This window comes from Sciurus vulgaris (assembly GCF_902686455.1).
Source record: "Sciurus vulgaris genome assembly, chromosome: 2".
In the NCBI taxonomy this organism is placed as follows: domain Eukaryota; kingdom Metazoa; phylum Chordata; class Mammalia; order Rodentia; family Sciuridae; genus Sciurus; species Sciurus vulgaris.
In genome coordinates, this window is record NC_136462.1 from 203,941,376 (window position 1) to 203,962,271 (window position 20,896).

The following is a 20,896-nucleotide window of genomic DNA, read 5'->3' on the forward strand; positions in this document are numbered from 1 at the left end:
AGGATGCAGCAGGGGCCCCAGCAGGACCAAGCAGGTGCCCTGGAGTAGGTCCTTGCTAGGCTGAGGCATGGAGTGGGGCCTGGCCACGGGCCTTTCCTCTAAGGGTATGCTGACAGCTTGGCCTGACTACAGACCCTGGGGGGGGGGGTTCTCCATGGCCTCCCTTCCCAGTGGGCCTCTCTCTTGGGTGCTGGCCCTGGTTTGCTGCCCCTCTTCCTCCTTATGGTCCCCTTCCCCCATTCATCCCAGTGGTCTTCCTGAGGTGTCACTTCCATTGGGGGGAATACTTGCCTGACCCTCACCCCATCCCACATGGAGTCCGCTAGACTCTGTCCTCAGCTCCAGCACAGCCTTGGGTACATTACAGCCCTAAAACAGGTCCTGGCCAGGCTTAGAGGGAGGCACTGCTACCCCTCACAGGTGCAAGCCTGGGGCTGTAATTCCATCTGGGTCTGCACTGGCAGGACCATGGGGGCTGGGCTCAGTCCTGGCCTCCCCAGGGGCCTGCATTGCACCGGCTGGTGATCGCTCTGCAGATAGCACTGCAGGAGAAGGGACACCTGGCTCTCTCCCTGTGTCCCGGTTCTTTTGGGTACTGCCAGGCTGGGCAGCCAGGCCTTCAGGCTGGGACACAGGAGGGGAGGAGGTACTGGGAGCTATGGCAGCATGTTGGGTCAGGCTGGCCCTGGGAGGAAGGGGAGAGACAGGGCATGTATGCTAAGAACCTACTACATGCCAGTAATCTCCCCAAGTGGGGAGGGGAAGCACTTACCCAGGGCCCCGTGGTCCTCCCTCCCAGCTGGGCCTGGGAGAGGGAGAAGGCCAGTGACTGTGGCCCCTAGAGGCCTGTGAGATGGAGGCTGTGTCCTTCCCTGGGGTTGCAGACCCTCCCCTTCTACCAGCAGAGGTCCTCTGGGGTCCCTTGGTGGGTGCATTCACCCCTTGGACAGGTACCACAGGAGCCTGTCATGTGGTCAGGACATTCTAGGTCTGGAGTGCCCTGGGAGGGAGTCAGACAATGGACAGGTCAGTGACAACGTAAACAAGAGCATTTCTGGTGACTAAAGGTAGCTGGGGTGGGGCTCCTTGGAGACAGGGTAGTGCTGGTGCAGGCAGGAAAAGGCAAGATGAGTGCCTTGGACCTGCAAAAGCAAGGAAGAAAGCCCCCGGTCACAGGTGCCCACAGATGAAGGCCAGAGCCGCCTGTGCTGGGCCATACCCAAGCCTGAGTGAGTGTGTGGAAAAGAGGATGAACAAGAAAGAACATCCCGAGGGCGCCCAGGCGGCACTGCAGATTCTCCCCCTCCAGCAGGTGACCAGCCCCACACACACCTTGAGGGTGGAATGGGCTTTGGGGTCGACTTTCTAAAGAGTAAGGCTGCGAAAGGGCAGAGGGACCTCCATGGCCAGGGCACCTGGCAGTGCTATCTCACTCAGTTGATCCTGGCTAGTACCACCAGGTGAGTGTGTGGATGTAGGTGCCCTTGTGCTGTGGGGAGAAGGGCACCTCACCTCTGTCTAGCCATGGGGAAGTGCCTCTGACCGACCCTGGCTGAGGGACCTGTGCAGCACCTGAGCTAGTGCTCCTCAGAAAAACAAGGGAAACTGGAGAATGTGTCACAGCCAGAAGAACCTGAGGCTTCGTGACAACCTGAAGCATTGTGGCCCGCTGGGGGGACCTGTGGGACAGAAGGAGCACGTTGGTGAGGAAGTCTGGCTGCAGTGGAGAGATGCCCCACAGGGGCTCCCAGTGCTGGCAGACCATACGGCAATGATTAGGGAGGGGCACATAGGAACTCACTACTCTTGGCAAAATTTCCACTTTTCTGAAATCTGAAATTATTCCAAAATAAAGTTTATTTTTAAAACCAGGAAAAAATGCAAAAACAAAAAACTACCTCCCATAGGCTCTGGTTGGGAGCTCAGCAGACTCTCAAGGTCTGTTTCAGTCAGGTGCTTCTCTATAGTTTGGAGTCAGAGCTTCAGGATGCTCTTGGCTCCACCCAACCCTGAAGCTCCTGAAGGGACCACAGAAAACCTAATGGAGCCAGGAATGCTCCCTTGACCTGTGTTCTCAAGTGCCCATGTGTGGTGAGCTATGAGCTTTTGGGGGACACAAAGGACTTGCTTGAACTGTGTGCAGTGGGATGTGCCCATCCTCCATCCTGGCCTTCACCTGCACCAATTTAGGCCTGAGATGCCCCCAGACCTTTCTGAGTCTCTGCTCAAGAAAACTCAATGCTACCAAACTGCCAAATGTGCTTCATCCCAACCCATTTTGCCAGACCATCTTCAGTAATTTTCTACTTGCCCAGCCTCTTTGATTCTCTCTATGTTCTCCCTTTAAAAACCTTGGTCACTTTAAAAACCTTGGTCACAAATATGGTTTGGAGCTGGGGTGGTGGCAGTCTGTGATCCCAGGGACTCAAGAGGCTGAAGCAGGAAGGTTTTAAGAGTGAGGTCAGCCTGGGAAGCTTACCAAGACCCAGTCTCTAAATTAAAAAGGGCTGAGGTTGTAGCTCAGGGATAAAACACCTCTGGGTTTGATCCCCATTATCACACACACACACACACACACCACAAAGTATACGTGCATATATATGTGCATGTGTCTGTGTGTTACATGCTGGGGGATCAGACCCAGGGCCTCAAGCATGTTAGGCAAGCACTTTTCCACTGAGCTATAGGCCCAACCCACCACAAAAATATATTGTTTATTTGTTTATTTTGAGACAGGGTCATGCTAAGTTGCCAAAGCTGGCCTCAAACTTGTGATCCTCCTGCCTCAGTCTCCTAAGTACCTGGGATTACAGGCATGCACCACCAAATCAGGCAAAAATAATTAATAATGGGACTGGGATGTAGCTCAGTGGTAGAGCACATACCTAGCCCTGGATTGAATACTCAATACTTAAGAAAAAGAAAAGAAAGAAAATTTTAATAGAAGGCCTAAAACAACAGCAGCCCCTGCCATTTCACTTGTCTTTCTCCCAGTGCAGTGGTCTCAGTAAGATCTGCTCTGCTGCCCTCGACAAGTGTCTGCTGCTGTTCTCTCTGGTAGTCCAAAGAGGCAGGGCATCCTGCACACATCTGTGCTCCATTCAAGTGTGCAACCCCATCTGTGTATCCCTGTGCGCTCATGCCTGCATGTTGTGTGTGCTCATTTGCAAGTAACAGTCACCTTTGTGCAAGAGTCTAAGTGTGTGCCCAGACACTGCTGAGTGTTCCTCTCTCCTGCATGTCCAATGCCAAGCCCACTTCTAGTCTTTGGGCAAGAAATGGCCGTCCTCTAAGGGCCACAACCCACTAGGGACAGAGCCTTGAAGGCATGATGGCCTCTGGATGGGGAGCTGGGGACTTTGGGCAACCTCCTGTGGGATGTGCTATGTAGGTGAATAAGGACCAGGAGGCAGGGAACTTCTTCAGTGGACTGAGTGAAGATGGAGTTTAAAGGACTCCCTGGGACCATGTGGAATGAGCCAGTTTCCAGCAATGGCCAAGTTGGGGTTCTGGCTTCCCCATGGGCCGTAGGATGCCACTGAAGACTTTAAGACAAGTGAGAGACATGATCCAATGATGATCACTCAGAGAAATCTCAGGATGTGCCTTAGGACTGAGCAGAAGTGGGCGGTGAACAGTTAACTGTCTCTCCACTTGACAGAAGTCAGAGGGGTGTGGAGGTGGGGGCCATGCAGGGGCGGCTAGCCTGACCTGAAGGAGAGAGGTCAGGACTGCAGATTCACTGAGGGGCAGGGGAGTCCAGGGGTGCCCCAAGGGAACCAGGGAAGCAGGACCGATATGGGTCACTGTGATCCCTGGGGTGCAGGGGAGTTGGACACAGGGCCCAGGACACAGGGTGGCAGTGGAGTGACCCCAGGGCCCTTCTCCTTCTTGCCCACCAGGGATTTGGGGTCATTTGTGCCAGAGTCAGAGTGCCATCCTCAGGAAACCTGGGCCTCAAGCGCGCTTCCACGAACCTTCCAAAGAGTGAAGCTGCAGTGCCTGGTCCAGTTCGGGCCTGACCCAGGACACCCAGGTCTGCTCTCCAGGCCTCTGAATCCCCTGAAAGTGCAGAAAGATGACCTCCAGTCCTGGTCAGGTCATCTCATCCCTTCCGCTGCAAAGCTGCAAGCCCAAGTTCCCACCCCGTGCTCCCTCCTGGAGGCCCCTGCAGCTCAGACTCCAGGACCCCTTCAGGTCAGCACAACCTGAAAGAAGAAGAGAACTTGAATGCACCTACTCTCTCCATGGCTTTGGGTCCAGCATCCCTGTCCACCAGTCCACTCCAAAGGCCTGAGCCCCAGCTCCTTCAGGGCCAGTCTCTGATCTGCACTGCCACTGAGCTCAAGAAACTTGCATCCCAGATCTGCTTTTCCACTTTTTTTTTTTTGTACTGGGGATTGACACCAGGGTCGCTTACCACTGAACCACATCCCCAGCCCTTTTCCTATTTTATTTAGAGACAGGGTCTTGTTGAGTCGTTCAGGTCCTTCCTAAGTTGCTGAAGCTGGCTTTGAACTCATGATCCTCCTGCCTGGGTTTCCTGAGCCACTGTGATCTCAGGAGTGCACTACCTTGCCCGGCTGCTTTTCTCACTTGGGACAAGAGATAGTCAGCTTGGCTTCTACCCACCAGGCTGGTGGCACCACCCTCACCTCTGTCCCGCCTGCCAGCCCAGACACAGCCAGCTCCCTCAGACCCAAGGTCTTTCCCACTTCTCCTGCAGAGATGCTCAACCATCCAGGCAGATACCCCAACCCTGGCTCTGGTGCTCGGAGCACCAGGCCTGGCTTGCCAGGCTTCAGCCTGCACTTTCCTTTGTGTTACCCTCCTCTCTCCAGGATCAGGTGTGGCCTCAGCCCTGCAGCTCCTGATCACCCTGGCCAGAACTGGAGTCTGGCACTGGGCAGTTATAGCCTGCACTTGAGAAACCCCCTCAAATCTCACAGGGGAGTGGACAAGCAGGTGCAGGTAGGTGTGTGGTGGGAGAATTTGGGAAGTGGACCTGAGAGTAGATTCTGGTTTTTCTGTCATTTTGAGCCTTGGATGACTGGTGGACACTTCCTTCCTGTGGGGTTTGGGCTCAGCATCCCTGGTGCTTCTAGGGGAGATAGCTCCTCAGATGAGGTCATGCTGCAGAAGGGACTTCCTGGGTCTGGGAGCTGGAGTTCCCTCCTCTGGACCCTCTGCCCCCAGAACAGGCCCGCAATCAAAGGGAAACCCAGGGCCCAGGGTTGGAGGGTAATGGGCCTTGGCCAAGGTGCTGCAGGGCTGTGCCCTGCCCAGGGAGGGGCTGAACAAAGCAGTAGCCATTTTACCTGATTTGGCTACCCCTTCTTCAAAGCCTCCAGACCCCGCTGGACTCCAGGTGGTCAGAGCTCCCTTCTGGGGCCACGTGGGGAGTTCTGTTCTGCCACTCAAAAGCTCAGGGTGGGTGTGAAAAAACAAGAGCCAGGATCTGTGACCCTAGCCCCTGGGGTTGGTGGGACTCAACTTCCTCCTCCCCTGGGGGTCCTGGTGCCGGGGTGGTTTTGAACACCAGAGGCTGGTGGCCTTATCAGACCACAGGTTTTCCTGAGGAAGGAAGGGTGGGTGTGGGCCTCCAGGACCAGGCAGCTCCTCTGGGCGTGCCCAGCGTACTGGAGGGGTGCACATGAGCTGCCCATTCCTCCTGACAGAGGACAGCCTGTCCCTGGGAGACCCCGGCCTAAGACACAACCCCAACAAGACAAACCCCACAGGCTCAACCTGGGCCAAGGTCTTGGGGGGTCCACACTCCAGGGAAATCCAGGCAAAGATTAGCACCTCCTGGGGGAGAGACCCAGCACCCCATGAATGCTCAGAGGGATCTGTGACCTATCCAACTGCAGTTCCACCCTGGGATAGATCCCATGGAAATCCATACCTGGATTCACCAAAACACTTACAAGATGTAAAAGCATACAAGAATGTTTTTGTAATCACGATGCTGGTGTCAAAATATGTTTAGTTCATGAAAATCCATGGAGCCACATGCATACATGTCCTTTTCTGTTTGTATGTGGTATAAGAATTACATACACAAAAATCCAGCCCCCCACTGTCCCCTTCCTGAGGCAGGAATGTTCCCCAAGGCAGGCTTATCCTGCATCCTGTCTGTCCCAGCCCCCAGACGTCCTTTTTCCCTCCAGGGAAGTCCAGGGCAGCCCTGGGCTGGGAGCCAGGGAGAAGGTCAGGTCCCTTTCCAGACCCTCCATGGAGGGAACAGGCTGAGGAGGAGGCAGGGAGGGAAGGAGAAAGCATCCCTGAGGGACTTGGGAGAGGAGAGGCCCGACTTGGAGCAGAGCAGACTGGGCATGCTGACCGACTGCCCCAGCGTCCTCTCAGCAGGGCCCCTGGAGCCTCAGGAGGTTGGGGTTCAACAGCTGCTCAGGTGGGACCAGCGGATAGGAAGCCCACCCAGATGGAGTACTGGCAGGGGACCTGCCTGCCCCTGTTGGGGGGTGGCTCCCCGCTCCTCCCTCCCAGGCTGGCCTCAGGAGTCTCTACCCCTTCCTCTTCCAGAGGCCCCAGGGTTATTTTTAACTTGGCTGAACTGCCAGAGTTGAAGGTGGACCAAGCCCTAGGGGGGAGTGGGGGAGGGAGGAGGCAAGAGGGCCTGGCAGCTGCTGTCCTGTGTCCACCCGCCCAGGGGTCCAGGCATCCTAGGTGCACTGGTCATTCTTGACCTTAGAAGAGAAATGACACTCCACTTGGCAACCCGTCTGAGATTCAGACACATGCCTGAGACACAGGTCAAGCACACGCACCTGCTGATGCACCCTGGCTCTCACAGAGACACCCCCCCAGGAACATATGTGGCACACAGGGATAGACTCAGACCACCCAGGCACCTAGACAGACCCCCCTGGAGCACACAGAGCACAGAGCCCCCACCCCAACACACACACATGCACAGGCACAGACAGCAACTACAGCTGTCAGGTGTGAGGAGGATCAAAGTGAAGGTGAGGGTGCTTGTCTACTCTGTCCCCTTCCTGGTACCAGCCCAGTTTCCCTGCAGTCCACTGGCGGCCTGGCTCCAAGAGTCTCAAACCCTTCCACCTGAGGCTCTTTGCTCACTGCCCATGAGAGGCAGGATTGAGGCAGGAACTGCATCTCCCCCAAACACTTAGGCCCCACGCACTCCAGACAGGAAGCCCCAAGAGAGGTCAGGGCTGGCAGGAGGGGCTGGCTCAGAGTGTGCTCAACCAGTGCTGTCGTCCCCTGCTCCCATCTCCCCTGCCTCCTGCAGCCTTTGTTCTGAGGAGCAGCTGCCTCTGACCCAGAGGAGTTGGTCTGTCCAGGGGATGCCCAGGTACTGGGCTGGGGGAGTCTCCACTTCACCAGGTCCAGGGGGAGAAGCTGGGAGGGAGAGAGCTCAGGATGCCCTGGTTCCCTTTCCCCTCCCTACCCTCCACCTCCACCCCTGGAGGCCCCAGGGCGGCTCCTGGGAGGCACGAGGCAGGCAGGAGACAGGGGATGTGGACAGGACATCCTCTTGGCAGGACACAGGACGCCAGGCCGGAGGTTCTCAGCCTTGTCAAGGCCACAGGGGGAAAAGGTCACTGGGGCCTGGGGCTCACCAGTAATGCCCCAATGGCCAGTGGAGCAGTGAGTGGAGGGGACAGCAGATGGATAACCCAGTCCCTGACTTGCCCTGTATCACACCATCGACATTTGGCTCTGGGAGTGCCACTAGGTCCCGTCCTCAGGAGACTGTGGTGCATGGGAGCAGCCAGGGCCTGGTGACCATGTCTACTTTACTGGGTTTGCCTTCAGTTCCCCTTCAGGTGCCCACTCTTCTAGGAGAGGCCTCAGCTTCACCTATCTTCCCTTTCCCAGGATGGGAAGCCCAGGGGCTGAAGGCCATGGGGACACCCTGCTCCTGCAAACCTCCCAGGAGCCCAGACTGGCCTACAGTTGCTCACTGACCTGGGAGATGAGGGTCCAGAATATGCCTCAGGATGTTGTGCTACTTAACCACAGCTGCCCGCCAGTACCTTAGGACCCCTCCGCCCCTGCCTAATGCCACAGTGTCACGCCTAGTTCAGTGCCTGCTGCCATCCATGCTCACCTCCACCCAGCTGTCCTGGGAACCAGGTGGGAAAGGTGCCTGTCTCTCAAAGGTCCATGAGTTCCCGGAACAGCTTGAGTCTGGACTGGCTGATCTCCCTTACCAGGGGGTCTGAAGGAGTTGCCGTCTGACTCAGGGCTCTGCTCCTTGGCACCCACAAGGGAAATGTTTGCCTGACATGGGGCACACACATGGGGGACAGCACCCAGCTCTCCTCCACCTCCCTCCTCCTCCCCTCTCCTCATCTTTCTCTTGCCATTTCCACTCATAATCTTCACATCTTTTTTTTTTTGATATCTTTATTTCTTCATGTGGTGCTGAGGATGGAACCCAGTGCCTCACACATGTGAGGCAAGTGCTCTGCCCCAGACTCTTCACATCTTTTTAAAATTTAATCGTTATTGAGGTATAATTTGCACATGTGATACTGGCCCAATATTAAGCACAACATATGTTTTGACAAATGCATGACCAACTCCTGACATGGCATGCCAGCTCCCATCATGCCAGGAAGTCCCTGTGACTCCTGCCAACCCTGGTCTGCTTTGTGTCACTACCGTTTAGTCTTCCTAGGATTTCAGGTGAACAGAACCAAGCAGTTTGTGGTCTTGTAAGCATGGCTTCTCAGTGCTGAGCAGCCGGCTCTGTGCCTCCTCCCCAGGGTCCAGAGTGTAACCTCTATTCCCAGTGCATGGAAATGTCTGGCTTGTTCATCTTTCACTGGATGGACATGGGATTTTCCAGTTTCAGGCTATTGTGAATAATGCTGCTGAGAAAATTTGAGGACAAGTTTTTGTGTGAACGTGTTTCATTCTTTAGTAAAAACCGAAGCGTATGGTAGCAGTGTGTCTCAGTGGCAGAGTGCTGTCCTAGCATGCCTGAGGCCCTGGATTCAATTCCTAGTACTGGAACAATAACAAACATCAAGGAATCTCAGAGAGGGATTATGGAGTTGTTGTATGCCTCGTTCTCTTCTTATTGTTGCACTCAACCACTGAGCCACATCCCCAGTCCTTTTTATATTTTGTTGAGAGACAGGACTTTGCTAAGTTGCCGCAGTTGACTTTGACCTTGGGATCCTCCTGCCTCATCCTCCCAAGCTCCTGGAATACACAGGTGTGCACCCCCCTGCCTGGTTACTCTGTGCTTTGTTTTCAAAATCTCTGCATGAGTGTGTTTGCCTGCCTCCCACCGACTCTTCACCCTGATGGGTAAGGAACTTGACCTGCGCAGCTCACTGCCAGGAGCAGCCCAGCATAATTCCTGGCCAACAGAATATTCTTGACAAGAATATTTTGCTGGCAGTGCCTGGATGGCGGGTTTTGGTGGGTGTGGAATGTGACATGGAGCTGGAGGCAGTGCAGGTCGCAGTGCTAGTGGTGGTGAGTGTGGCAGGTGGCAGTGGGTGACAGCAGCAGTGGCGTGGAGTTGCCGCCCTCCTCAGAGATGCAGGCACTGAGTCTAAACGCAGTTCCTCCACCTCCTCGCCTCCCACCTGCCCCCAGGCCACACCTTGGAGCTTGCTGGCACCAGAGCGCACACCACTCTGAAGTGACCACTTCGTTCCTCCCTCTGCAGCCACAACAGCCCCACCCCATCCCCAGTGCTCACTTTCCACTAGGCTCCCCATTCCAGGGATAGCCTTTTATTCCTCAAATAGCTCGTCTTACCCTCCACTTTTCCCCCTTTTTGATACTAGGGATTGAACCGGGGTGCCTTATCACTGAGCAATGTCCCCAGCCATTTTTACTTCTTTTTTTTTGGGTGCTGGGGATCGAACCCAGGGCCTTGTGCTTACAAGGCAAGCACTCTACCGACTGAGCTATCTCCCCAGCCATTTTTACTTTTTAAAACAGGGTCTTGCTAAGTTGCTCAGGCTGACCTGGAACTTGTGATCCTCCTATCCTCCTGCCTCAGTTTCCCTAGTAGCTTGGATTCTGTACAGACATATGCCACTCTGCCTGGCTCAGCCTTACCCTCTTTGGCTTCTGTCTCAACTAGTTACATTTTGCAGTCCATTGATATACTCTCTTGAAAATACCTGAAGTATTCAAATTTCTCTCTATATATTTTTTTGTATCAGGAATTGAACCCAGTAGTGCTTAACCACTGAGATACATCCCCAGCCCTTTCTTATATTTACTTAGAGACAGGGTCTTGCTGAGTTGCTTATTGCCTCACTATGTTGCTGAGGCTGGCTTTGAACTCATGATCCTCCTGCCTCAGCCTCCCAACTTCCTGGGATCACAGGTGTGCACCACTGTGCACAGCTCAAATTTTCTGTCCTTTTATGGCATCCATCCAAGAACCTTCACTAGTACCTACGCCATTGCTCACTGCTGGAAAAATCAACCCAAGAAGTTTGTGCCACCAGAAACCCAGACCTTAGTGTCTCTGAGTACTTATTCTACGCCCAGGAAACAGCAGACATCTATCTCACTGGGCGTCCATTGTATGCAACTCTGCCACCTTTCCCGATGCTTAGGACTTTGCCTTCTGATAACCTTGTGTGGTAGAGTTTTCCCTGCCTTCTCTGTCCTCCCACCAGTGTACGCCACCAGCCTCCTCCAACCCTCTGCACTAGAGCAGTTCAGTCATCTGCTGGAGTCCACAGGGGATTCATTCCAGGCTCCTGTGGACATCAAAGTCTATGGGTGCTCAAGTCCCTCATGTAAAACGTTACAGTACTTGCGTAGAGTTTATGCACATTCTCCCATGCTCTTTTTTTTTTTTTTTAAAGTGCTGAGGATTGAACCCAGGGACCTGCACAACTGCACAAGTTAAGCAAATGCTGTACCACTGAGTTACATCAGTGGTCCTCCCCGATACTTTAAATTATCTCTAGATGACTTATAATAACTGATACAAGGTAAATAGATGTGATACTGTATTGCTTAGGGAATGACAAGAAAGTATGAGTTCAGTAGAGATGGAATGTTTTTTCCCCAAATATTTTGGATACAAGGTTGGTTGACTCTGAGTCTGTACATACAGAAAGGAGGGTCAGTTGCACCTCTCTGGAATTTTCTGGCTGAGAATCTTTCAGTGGCTTCCTAGAAGTGACTGACAGACATTTCCTCTCTCTCTCTCTCTTTCTCTCTCCCTTTCGCCTGCACCCCCACCCCCTTCCTTTCCTTCTCCAATGTTGGGGATCAAGCCTAGAGCCTAGCAAGTAACTAGGTCTAGCATGTGCCTACCACTGAGCTACAACTCCAGCCCTTAAAATTTTATTTTGACACAGGATCTTACCAAGTTTCCCAGGCTGGCTCAATTCCCCTGCATCAGCCTCTGGAGTAGCTTACATCCCCAGATAGAAATGACTTTTATTTCCAACTCCTGGCCCTCCTGTGAGTCTGCAAAGCCCTACCAATCTTACCACGCCAGTTCCTAGCCTCCTTCCTAACCCTGAGCCACACTGGTCTTGTTCTCGATCCTCCAAAACTACCAGGTCCCCTAGCCAGAGTGCTCCCAGGCCCTGTCCCTGATCCAGTCTAGTTCACAGAAGGCAGTCCTGTTCTGGGATTTCATCTCCTGATCCCTGTGAGGACTTCCTTTGGGTCAAGCCTTTATTGTGCCTTCAGTAAATATCTGCTGATTGAAGTATTTTATTATTATTTTTATTTACTTTTTTACTGAAGATGGTGAAAGAGAAAGTGGAAAAGGGTGGAGAATGGGGACTAAGTCATCCCCAGGTATAGAAAGTGGTGAGGGAGAAGGAACTACCTTCATCCTGCCCTCTGGTACCCCTGGCAGGAGACCAGCTCAGGCAGAAAAGGAAGCCCACCCAGGAATCTGAGGCCCAACCTAAGGGACCCAGGAGGCTCCAGCTGCCCTCCTGGCCCTGGCCCCTGCCCAGATCTGTGCACTGCCTGGGACTTTCCAGGGGGCCAAGCCACTGACCAGGAGCTTTGCTGGGGCGGCAGGGCACCCAGGCATTTCCTGTGACGCCTCCCTTCCTTAGGTCCGAGCTCCAGGCCCTGCTTCCTCCCCCGCCCTGGGGGCTTTCCACAAAGCCCAAGGTCTGCTATTTTTAGATGAGGGAGAGGGACCAGTTTCTGGACCCATTCCTTCCCCCACAGGAACCTGGGCAAAAAGAAATTGGGGCTGGGGTTCAGCCAGGGGTGGAGGACTGCCCTGCTTCCCCTAATCCCCATGCCCAGGCACACCTGGATGGCCGAAGTGGTCCAGCACAGAAGCACACTCCAGGGCAGGGGTGTTCTCTTTGAGGAGGGGCGCCCAGGGGGAGGGTGGGCTACTGCCCACTTCCTGTGGCCTAGCCCCAGCACTTCAAAGGTGGACTGTGGCCCTGTGGTCACTCTGGGCTCCCACGCAGCCAGAGGGGCTGGGCGGGTCCATGCACCTCCGGCAGCTGGCCCAGCTCAGGGCAGCTTCAAAGCCAGTGGGAGTGGGCAGTGCTGCGGTCAGGCCCTCCCCAGGGCGGGGGGTACAGCAGAGCCTCTCCTCTGCTTTTCATCCTTCCCTGTGCGCCTTCCTGGGTGGGCTCCAGGCAAAGGCCCACTCTCCTGGTCCCTGGAGCCTATCCTGGAGCCAGGCCTGCCTGGGGACCTGCCTCTGTGTCTGTGTGATGCAGGTGGGTCTGGTGGCCTTGTCTTGGAGTCCTGGAGTCCAGTTGCAGAAGTCAGGAGGGGGCACCCTCCAAAACCCTGCAAGGCAGACCCCCTCTCCACACTCCTTCCTCTTTCCTCTCTGTTTCACTGCTGGAAGCCCAGGGGGTGGTCCATGGAGGGGAGGGCGGCAAGGAAGAAGGGCTTGCCTGTCTGGGCCTGCTTAGCCCTACTGCCAGGCTGTGGTGGGCTTGACCTCCTGCCAGCTCCCCTGCCCGTGGGGGTGGGGTGGGTGGGGCATGGGACTGGAGCCCTTGAGCAGCCATCCTGGAGTCCAGCAGACGCTGAGAACAGAGAGTGCCTGGGGTGGGTGTGGGGAGGAAGCTTTCAGGGTCCCCTGGGGTCAGCTCTGGGACAGTTGCCGTTTTTAATCTGTGCGAGTGACTTAGAAGGAGCCGCCAGGGCCATAACCTAGATCTGCTCAGAGCAAGTTCTGGAGGTGCACTCCCTCTCCTGGCTGGTGAGCCTGGCAGCCTGTGGGGGCCCTGGGTGCAGTCTTGGAGGGATGGCGTGGGCCCCACCGGTCCAGGTCACTCTTGGCTGGTCTCTGCCTCCTGCTCCCCACAGGCTCTGAGTTCTCCAGGGACCATCAGCTCTGCAGTCTAGGGTCATGGAGGAGACCCACCCCTGAGCCCATAATCCAGAATGCCAAAGCAGAAGCCAGCTTTCTGCCCGCCCATCCCAGCAGGTGGGAGCCACAGTCCAGAGGCAGGTGTGGGAGCTAGGGTCCCCGCCAGGGTCTACTGGCCTCTGCCAACACAGCAGGGCCCAGCTTCAGCTCAGGCTTCATGCTCTGCTTTCCTGCAATGCCCCTGAATCCTGGCCCACCCACAGGCTTAGTGGGTAGAGGGTGAGAGGACGGGGCAGGCTGGAGGGCCACACTGTGGCTCTCCTAGGGCTGCATGTGGCCATCTCACGCAGCCCTACCACTGGCAGAATTTTTCCAGTTCCACAACTTGGAGGAACCAGGTAAGAGGGGCACCCTTTGCCTACTCAGGCATCCTGGGTCCCCTAATGGAGTAAATCTGCAGGCAAGGCTCCTGACTGGAACCCTCTGTATTGACCATGGTCCACCCAGTCCAGATTAATCTCCCCTTTTGTCAGGGACAAGACCGACTGTCCAAAACCCAGTCCATAATTTCTATCTGGTTACCAGGAGGGCATCAGGTGGGTTCCACACAGGTGAGGGGTTCCCTTGGCAGGCAGAATGGCTTCTGCTGCCCTGCTAGTCAGAGGTCAGGATCAGTCAGTGTTCATCAAATTTATTAATAAGGAGATAGACAAATACTAAGAGCTTAGAGGGGCCCTGTGTTGCTATTGAGCCTGCAGAGACAAGCCCCTCCAGGATGTGCAATCTCACAGACACTGGAAGCATGACTTCACTGAATCGCTCCGTGTCAACAGCACACCCTGGAAGCAACACACATTCAAGAATTCAGTGTAGGAAAGCACCCAGGAGGCAAGGGTCTGACAAGGGGGTAGGTGAACTGCTGAAGCTGCATTTGCAGAAAGAAAAGGTCTTAGAAGCCTGCAGAGGGATACCTGGGCATTAGTGCACACACACTGGTGGAGTGGAGGAAATGGTTTGCAGCCACGTCCCAGCCAGCAGTGAAGCTCATGATGTATAGTGAAGAAAAGCAAGCTGCAGAGTGTACTTGATAGATTTCTTTCTCTTTTAAAAATATTTTTTAGTTGTATATGGATACAATACCTTTATTTATTTTTATGTGGTGCTGAGGATCAAACTCAGTGCCTCGCATGTGCTAGGCAAGCTCTCTACCACTAAGCCACAACTCCAGCCACTACTTGATACATTTCTGTAAAGCAAATGACAAAATAACCCCCTCCACGAGACTATGTGTGTATAGATGTTTGCAGGTAAATAGGGAAGGGTGTGAAAGGAAATGAACACACGAACAACTCCAGGGAGTGTAGAAAGGACATACCTGTCTCAATGGTTGCAGTGAGAATATTAGTTCAGAATAATAAGTGCTGGGGCTGGGGGTGTAGCTTGGTGGTAGAGTGCTTGCCTAGCACGTACGAAGTTCTGGGTTCAGTTCTCAGCACTGCGATTGAAAACAACAACAGTAAGTACTCTCCTAGTATCAAAACCTGGGTATTGCAGATAAGACAAGGCCCCTGCTCCAAGGGACCCCAAAGTCAGGGGGTATACTAGCTCCTGGACATACAGCGACCCTTCAGGGTGTGTCTGGGGCCCCAGAGACCATCCCAGGAGGAGGTCCTTGGCCTGAGCAATTCCCTGGTGGTGCTGGTGGCAGGGACAGGGCTGTCCACCCTAGAGAGTCTACAGAAAAGGTGCAGACTACTCTCTACCCAGGGAGGGAGTGTCACCCTCTAGGGAACATGGCCCCTGTCACATCTCATAGGCCTGCAGGACTCTGGACTCTAGCCAGACTCCACTCTGATGTGAAGCAGTCCTCTTCACATCCATTAGTGCATGAGGGCCCTTGAGACTCTGAGGGACCCTGGCCCATCCTCACAGAGAAGAGCAGGTTGGGCATGGGGGGCACAAAGGCTCAAGGGACATCTGGACAAGGGGAAAGTGGCTTCTCTCCAGACCCTGGTGGGTTCTGGCCCTCCACCTCCTCCTCTTCAGAAGGGTGTGTACTGGATGGCTGCAGATTTTCAGTGTGGCTGGAGACTCGGAGACTCAGGAGGGATGACTGCCTGCTGCTTTTTTTATTTCCATTTTTTTTTTCGTTGTAGATGGACCCCTACCTTTATTTTATTTATTTATTTATTTTTATGTGGTGCTGAGGCTTGAACCCAGTGCCTCCCACATGCCAGGTGAGTGCTCTACCACTGAGACACAACCCAATGCACTAGGAAGGGTGTTGGGCCCTCTGGGGAGAAGCTGCTCAGAAGTCCTTCGACCTTCAGGAGAAAGGGTAGACTTTGCTGGGAAACAGGAAGGAGGGTTCCCCACCAACCCCACTGTCCTCCAGGCTGCTGGGTAATTAATTCTCTGTGACTCCAGATGTTCAGCAGCTGTCTTGGCCATTTCCGCCCCTTCTTTTGACCCCGCATCCGCCAGGAAATGTCCTCTCCTGTCCTTGGGCTCCAAACCACCCCCACCTTCCCTGCACCCCATTTCCTGAGCAGAGGTGTTTGTGCAGACTCGGCTCCCCCTCCTGCAGGGTGGCTTCAGCTTTCTCAAGACTATGGCACTGCTCTCTGAGTCCAGGACTGCTGTGGTCTGCTCCCACTGAGCTGCACTCTGCCAGGGGCCCTGAGCCTGGCTCTGGCCCCTTCGGCCTCTGGCGCTTGTTTCCTCTCCTTTTCGTCCTTCTCCAAGGTTGGCTCTGTCAGCTCAGCAGCATAAATCAAGAGCCTCCAGGGAGGCTAACAGAACTGGCCTCTGAGGGGGAGGGTGGAAGTCCAGGACTAGCAAGCCCTGTGGGGGTGAGATGCATGTTCAGATGACTGCCTGGAGTAGGGGAGCCAAAGGGGATTCCTCCCCCAGCCCATGTGCAGGGACAGAGCCCCTCAGCCCTGCTCCACGTCCCCGAGCAGGGGGTGGCACAGGTCATTCCTGCCACAGCTGGTCCAGGCCTGGGGGCTCTTCTGGAGAGGGGACTGCTCCCTTCCTGTCACATGCTTTCCTGTCTCACCAGAGCTGGTGGTTCTCGGGCACTCATGCTTTTGTGGGCTGGTGGGGTCAAGGGCCAGGCCAGACACAGGCTGAGGCAGAGTCCCTAGGGACTAGCGGCTCCAGTCAGCTGACCTCTGCTCTCCAGAATCTGGTCTCTGGTTCTCCTCCTCCTCTAAGGGCAGGTGGGCCTGGCTGGAAAAAAAAAAAAAAAGTCTCCATTTCCAAACAAGTCTGAGAGCAGATGAAGCAGGGAGAGTGCCCCAGGAGGTACAAGGCCCCTCCAAGTGTGATCTTCTCCCAGGAATCAAAACAGTGCAGTGCCTGCACTGGTGACACGCCTGTAATCACAGTAACTCAGGAAGCAGAGGCAGAGTGATTGCAGGTTCAAAGTCAGCCTAAGCAACTTAGGGAGGCCTGAGAAACTTAGTGAGGCCATGACTCAAAATAAAAAATAAAAAGGAGTTGGGATGGCTGAGGTCTCCCCTCCCCCTAAACCAAAAACAAAAAGCAAAACCCAGGGCACCTTCTTGCCCTTTTTTTTTTTTTTTTTTTTTTTTTTTTTTTTGATACTGGGGATTGAAACCAGGGACGTTTAACCACTGATTCACATCCCCAGCCTTTCTTATTTTTTATTTAGAGATAAGGCCTCAACAAATTGCTCAGGGCCTCGCTAAGTTGATGTGCCTGGCTTTCAACTTGTGATTCTCCTGCCTCAGCCTCCCCAGCTGCTGGGATTATAGATATGCCTGGCTTGTACTTGAATTTCAAACAATTTTTAAATACAGATGTTCTTTGACTTCTTAACCTATAAGAAGTTGCAAATATTTGAAGTAAAAAAATTATTTAAAGCCAGGTGTGATGGCATACATCTGTAATTCCAACAACTGGAGAAGCTCAGGCAAGAGATCAAAAGTTGGAGGCCAGCCTGGGTAACGTAACAAAACCCTGTCTCAAAATAAAATAAAAAGGGCTGGGGATGTGGTTCAGTGGTAGAGCACCCCTAGGTTCAATCCCTAATACTGAGAGAGAAGAATAAAAGTATATAATACACCTAACCTGCTGCTCATAGCTTAGCCTATCCTACCTTAGATGTGCTCAGAATTTTTACATTAGACAACAGTTGGACAAAACCTCTAACATGAAATCTATTTTATTTTATTTTGCAGTACTGGGGTTTGAACCCAGGGGTGCTCTACCACTGAGCTACATCCCCAGTACTTTTTATTTTATTTTAAGACAGGATCTTGCTAAGTTGCTGATTGGCCTAGAACTTGGATCATCCTGCTGAAGTCTCCTGAGTCATGGGGATTACAGGAATGCACCACTTACCTGACTACAAAGTCTATTTTATAGTGAAGTGTTAAAATTTCATGTACTCAAAGTGAAAACAATAGTTTAAGGGTACACTTCCATGTCCACCGTGAGGTCAGGGATTGTCATGCAATGCTTGGGCTATACTCATAGAAAGTATTTGCTGCTTATCTGAAATTTAACTTTAACTATGTATTCTGTACTTATTGGAAACCCCAGGTGTGTGTGTGGAGGGGGGATCAACTGATCCTTCTCCCATCTGCAACTCCTACAGACAGCAACATCCCTTAGTAGATCCCAAAGCTAAAGGGGGCTATTTGGACCAGGTGGTTCCCCCAACCCAACCTAAGAGCAGGGAAGTCAAGGGGGCTCTTGAGACCCTAAATCTGTCTCCCCCAAAGCCTGTGGTCTCAGGACAGTCCACTTCTTGGACTCTGAAGTCCATCTGAGTTTCCCTGGTTCTGCATTTTTGTTTCTGGTCTTGGACAATATTAAATGAGTCTCTTGAGTGATGCCCATGTGGTGGCCTCCAAATCTTCCCCTTGACCCTCAAGTGGGTCAGTCCTCTCCCATGTATGAGAGAAAGGAGAAGCCAGCAGAGCCAGAAAAGAGGAAGATACAGCTTGTGGAGTGGTTTGAAGGGAGGGGAGGCTGAACTAGGGCTGAAAAAGAGGAACCCCAGCCTGGCAGGACCCACCTGGGAAGGTTATTGCTGCTGCTGGTGCCAGTAAAAAGAGGATCCAGAGAAGGTGGGGTAGGGGGTGGATTCCAGCCTGCCCACACTCCCTTTCCTAAGACGGAACCCGCAGAGGGGCAGGAGCTCCAGGCCAGGAGCAAATTCTGCCTCCTTGCTCCAGCAGCTTGTCTGACGGGGCCCTTGCTAGGAGGTGTACACCAGGGGACCCCAGAGGGCCGGGTTCCACAGCAAACTTGGAGGTGTACATTTCTGGCCTTTGGCTTCAGTTAAGCAAGAGGGAGGTGCTGGGGCAGGACCTGCAGAGGGCGTGGCTTCGAGGTCTTAAGGTCTCTGTCTCAGGGTGGGGCTGAACTTGAAGAGTCCACAGGTGGGAACCCTTTGTGTGCCCATCACTCTAGTATCTTCTCTTCCCCCAGCAACAGTGACTCATAAAGCTGGTCTGTCCTGGTGGATGTAGCCTCCCCACCCATGGTCCCAGAAGGCCTAGGTCACAAAGGCCATTAGGGCCCACCCAGAAGAGGTATACCCCAAGGCTGCTCTGCGCGGCGCTTGCCCCCGCAGCCGCCCGCTGGGCCGGGCCTGGGCCTCCCTCTGATACTTAGCCCGGTGACTGGGCCTCGGGATAGTGCAGAGCCTTGGCATCAATGTGTGTCATCTGCTTCGTGAAGGCGCTGGTGCACGTGTTCAAGATCTATCTGACCGCCAACTACACCTACAACTTTCGCAGCTGGCCAGTGGACTTTCGCTGGGATGACGTGCAGGGCGCAGGCAGTGGTCACCGCGCACTGACGTGCGCGGCAGCCGCAGCGGGCGTGTGGCTACTGCGTGACGCGGCCCTGGGCGGGGATACGCAGGGGCGCCCGCCGCATGGGGCTCGAAGCCAGACACAGTGCCTCCTACAGCAGATCCGGGAGCTGCCGGGGCAGCTCGCCAGCTACGCGCTGGCTCACTCACTAGGCCGCTGGCTCGTGTACCCAGGCTCCATGTTCCTGATGACACGCGCGCTGCTGCCACTACTTCAGCAGGGCCAAGAGCGTCTCGTGGAGCGCTACCACGGCCGGCGTGCCAAGCTGGTGGCCTGTGACGGCAATGAGATAGACACCATGTTCATGGATCGCCGCCAGCACCCTGGCAGCCAGGGCCAGGGCCTGCGACTGGTCATCTGCTGTGAAGGCAACGCAGGCTTTTATGAGATGGGCTGCCTGTCAGCACCGCTTGAGGCCGGTTACTCCGTGCTGGGGTGGAACCACCCTGGCTTTGGGGGCAGCACAGGCGCGCCCTTCCCCCAGCACGACGCCAACGCCATGGATGTAGTGGTGAAGTACGCATTGTACCGCCTGCACTTCCCGCCCGCACACGTGGTGGTCTATGGCTGGTCTATTGGTGGCTTCACAGCTACCTGGGCCACCATGACTTACCCAGAGCTGGGTGCACTGGTGTTGGATGCCACCTTTGATGACCTTGTGCCACTTGCACTGAAAGTCATGCCCCACAGCTGGAAGGGGCTGGTGGTGCGCACAGTACGGGAGCACTTCAACCTCAATGTTGCAGAGCAGTTGTGCTGCTACCCTGGTCCAGTGCTGCTGCTCCGACGCACGCAGGATGAAGTGGTCAGCACCTCAAGCCAGCTGCCCACCCTACCACCCAGCGACGTGGAGGGCAACCGTGGTAATGAGCTGCTGTTGCGCCTGCTGCAGCACCGCTACCCAGCTGTGATGGCACGCGAGGGCCGGGCTGTCGTGACCCGCTGGCTGCGAGCCAGCAGCCTAGCACAGGAGGCAGCTTTCTATGCTCGCTACCGAGTAGATGATGAGTGGTGCCTGGCAACACTGCGCTCTTACCGTGAGTGCTGCCAGGAGGAGCTGGAGGACCAGGACTGGGGGCCACATGGGCCCTCCTTCCCCTGGCTTGTGGGCCAGGGTCTCAGCCCACGGCGACGACGGCAGCTCGCACTATTTCTGGCACGCAAGCACCTCAAGAATGTGGAGGCGACTCACTGCAGCCCACTGGAGCCCGAGGACTTCCAGTTGCCCTGGGAACTGTAGCCTATGGTCCCCAAGGCTGATGCGTTTGGGTACTTGTACACCTTCTTCCAGGCCTTAGAACCATTCCCCTCCTACACTCCCAACCAGAGATGGTGGTCCTGCTGGGGGTCCTGACCTGGAGTCTGGGGAGGTTGGGTAGTATGTGTAGACTGTGCTTACCACCCTGGGGGTGTTCAGACCTTCCCTCTGTTTTTCTATGCTTCCCTCTTTCCTCTCTCTTCCACAATTTTGGACACATGTGCCCAGTTCCCAAAAGGAATGCAAAGATGAACCCAACCCAGTTTATGGCAACACTGTGTAATGGGTGCTTGTCATTGCAAAAGACTGTCAGGAACAGACTCTGGGGCCACAAGGAGGCACTCTTAACTTGGCCTTGGTTCAGGATGGTTCCTGGAAAGAGGATGTCCATTGAGTGATTAAGGGTACAAGCTGTCCTGCTGTGGAAGGACACTGGCACTGTAGGGCCACAGTGTCTTAGCAGGTAGACGTTCCGAGTTGTTTTGCAGAGAC

General features: G+C 54.4%; 1 protein-coding gene across 1 annotated transcript; it reads left to right on the forward strand.

The window, feature by feature from the left end:
* Positions 1-18,985: 18,985 nt before the first annotated feature.
* On the forward strand, positions 18,986-20,401 carry ABHD16B (abhydrolase domain containing 16B; the record flags this gene model as incomplete). The annotated part of the gene is made up of 1 exon (XM_079126480.1): positions 18,986-20,401. The coding sequence occupies one exon, from the start codon at positions 18,986-18,988 to the stop codon at positions 20,384-20,386; it is 1,401 nt and encodes a 466-aa protein (XP_078982606.1). The 3' UTR covers positions 20,387-20,401.
* Positions 20,402-20,896: the final 495 nt, after the last annotated feature.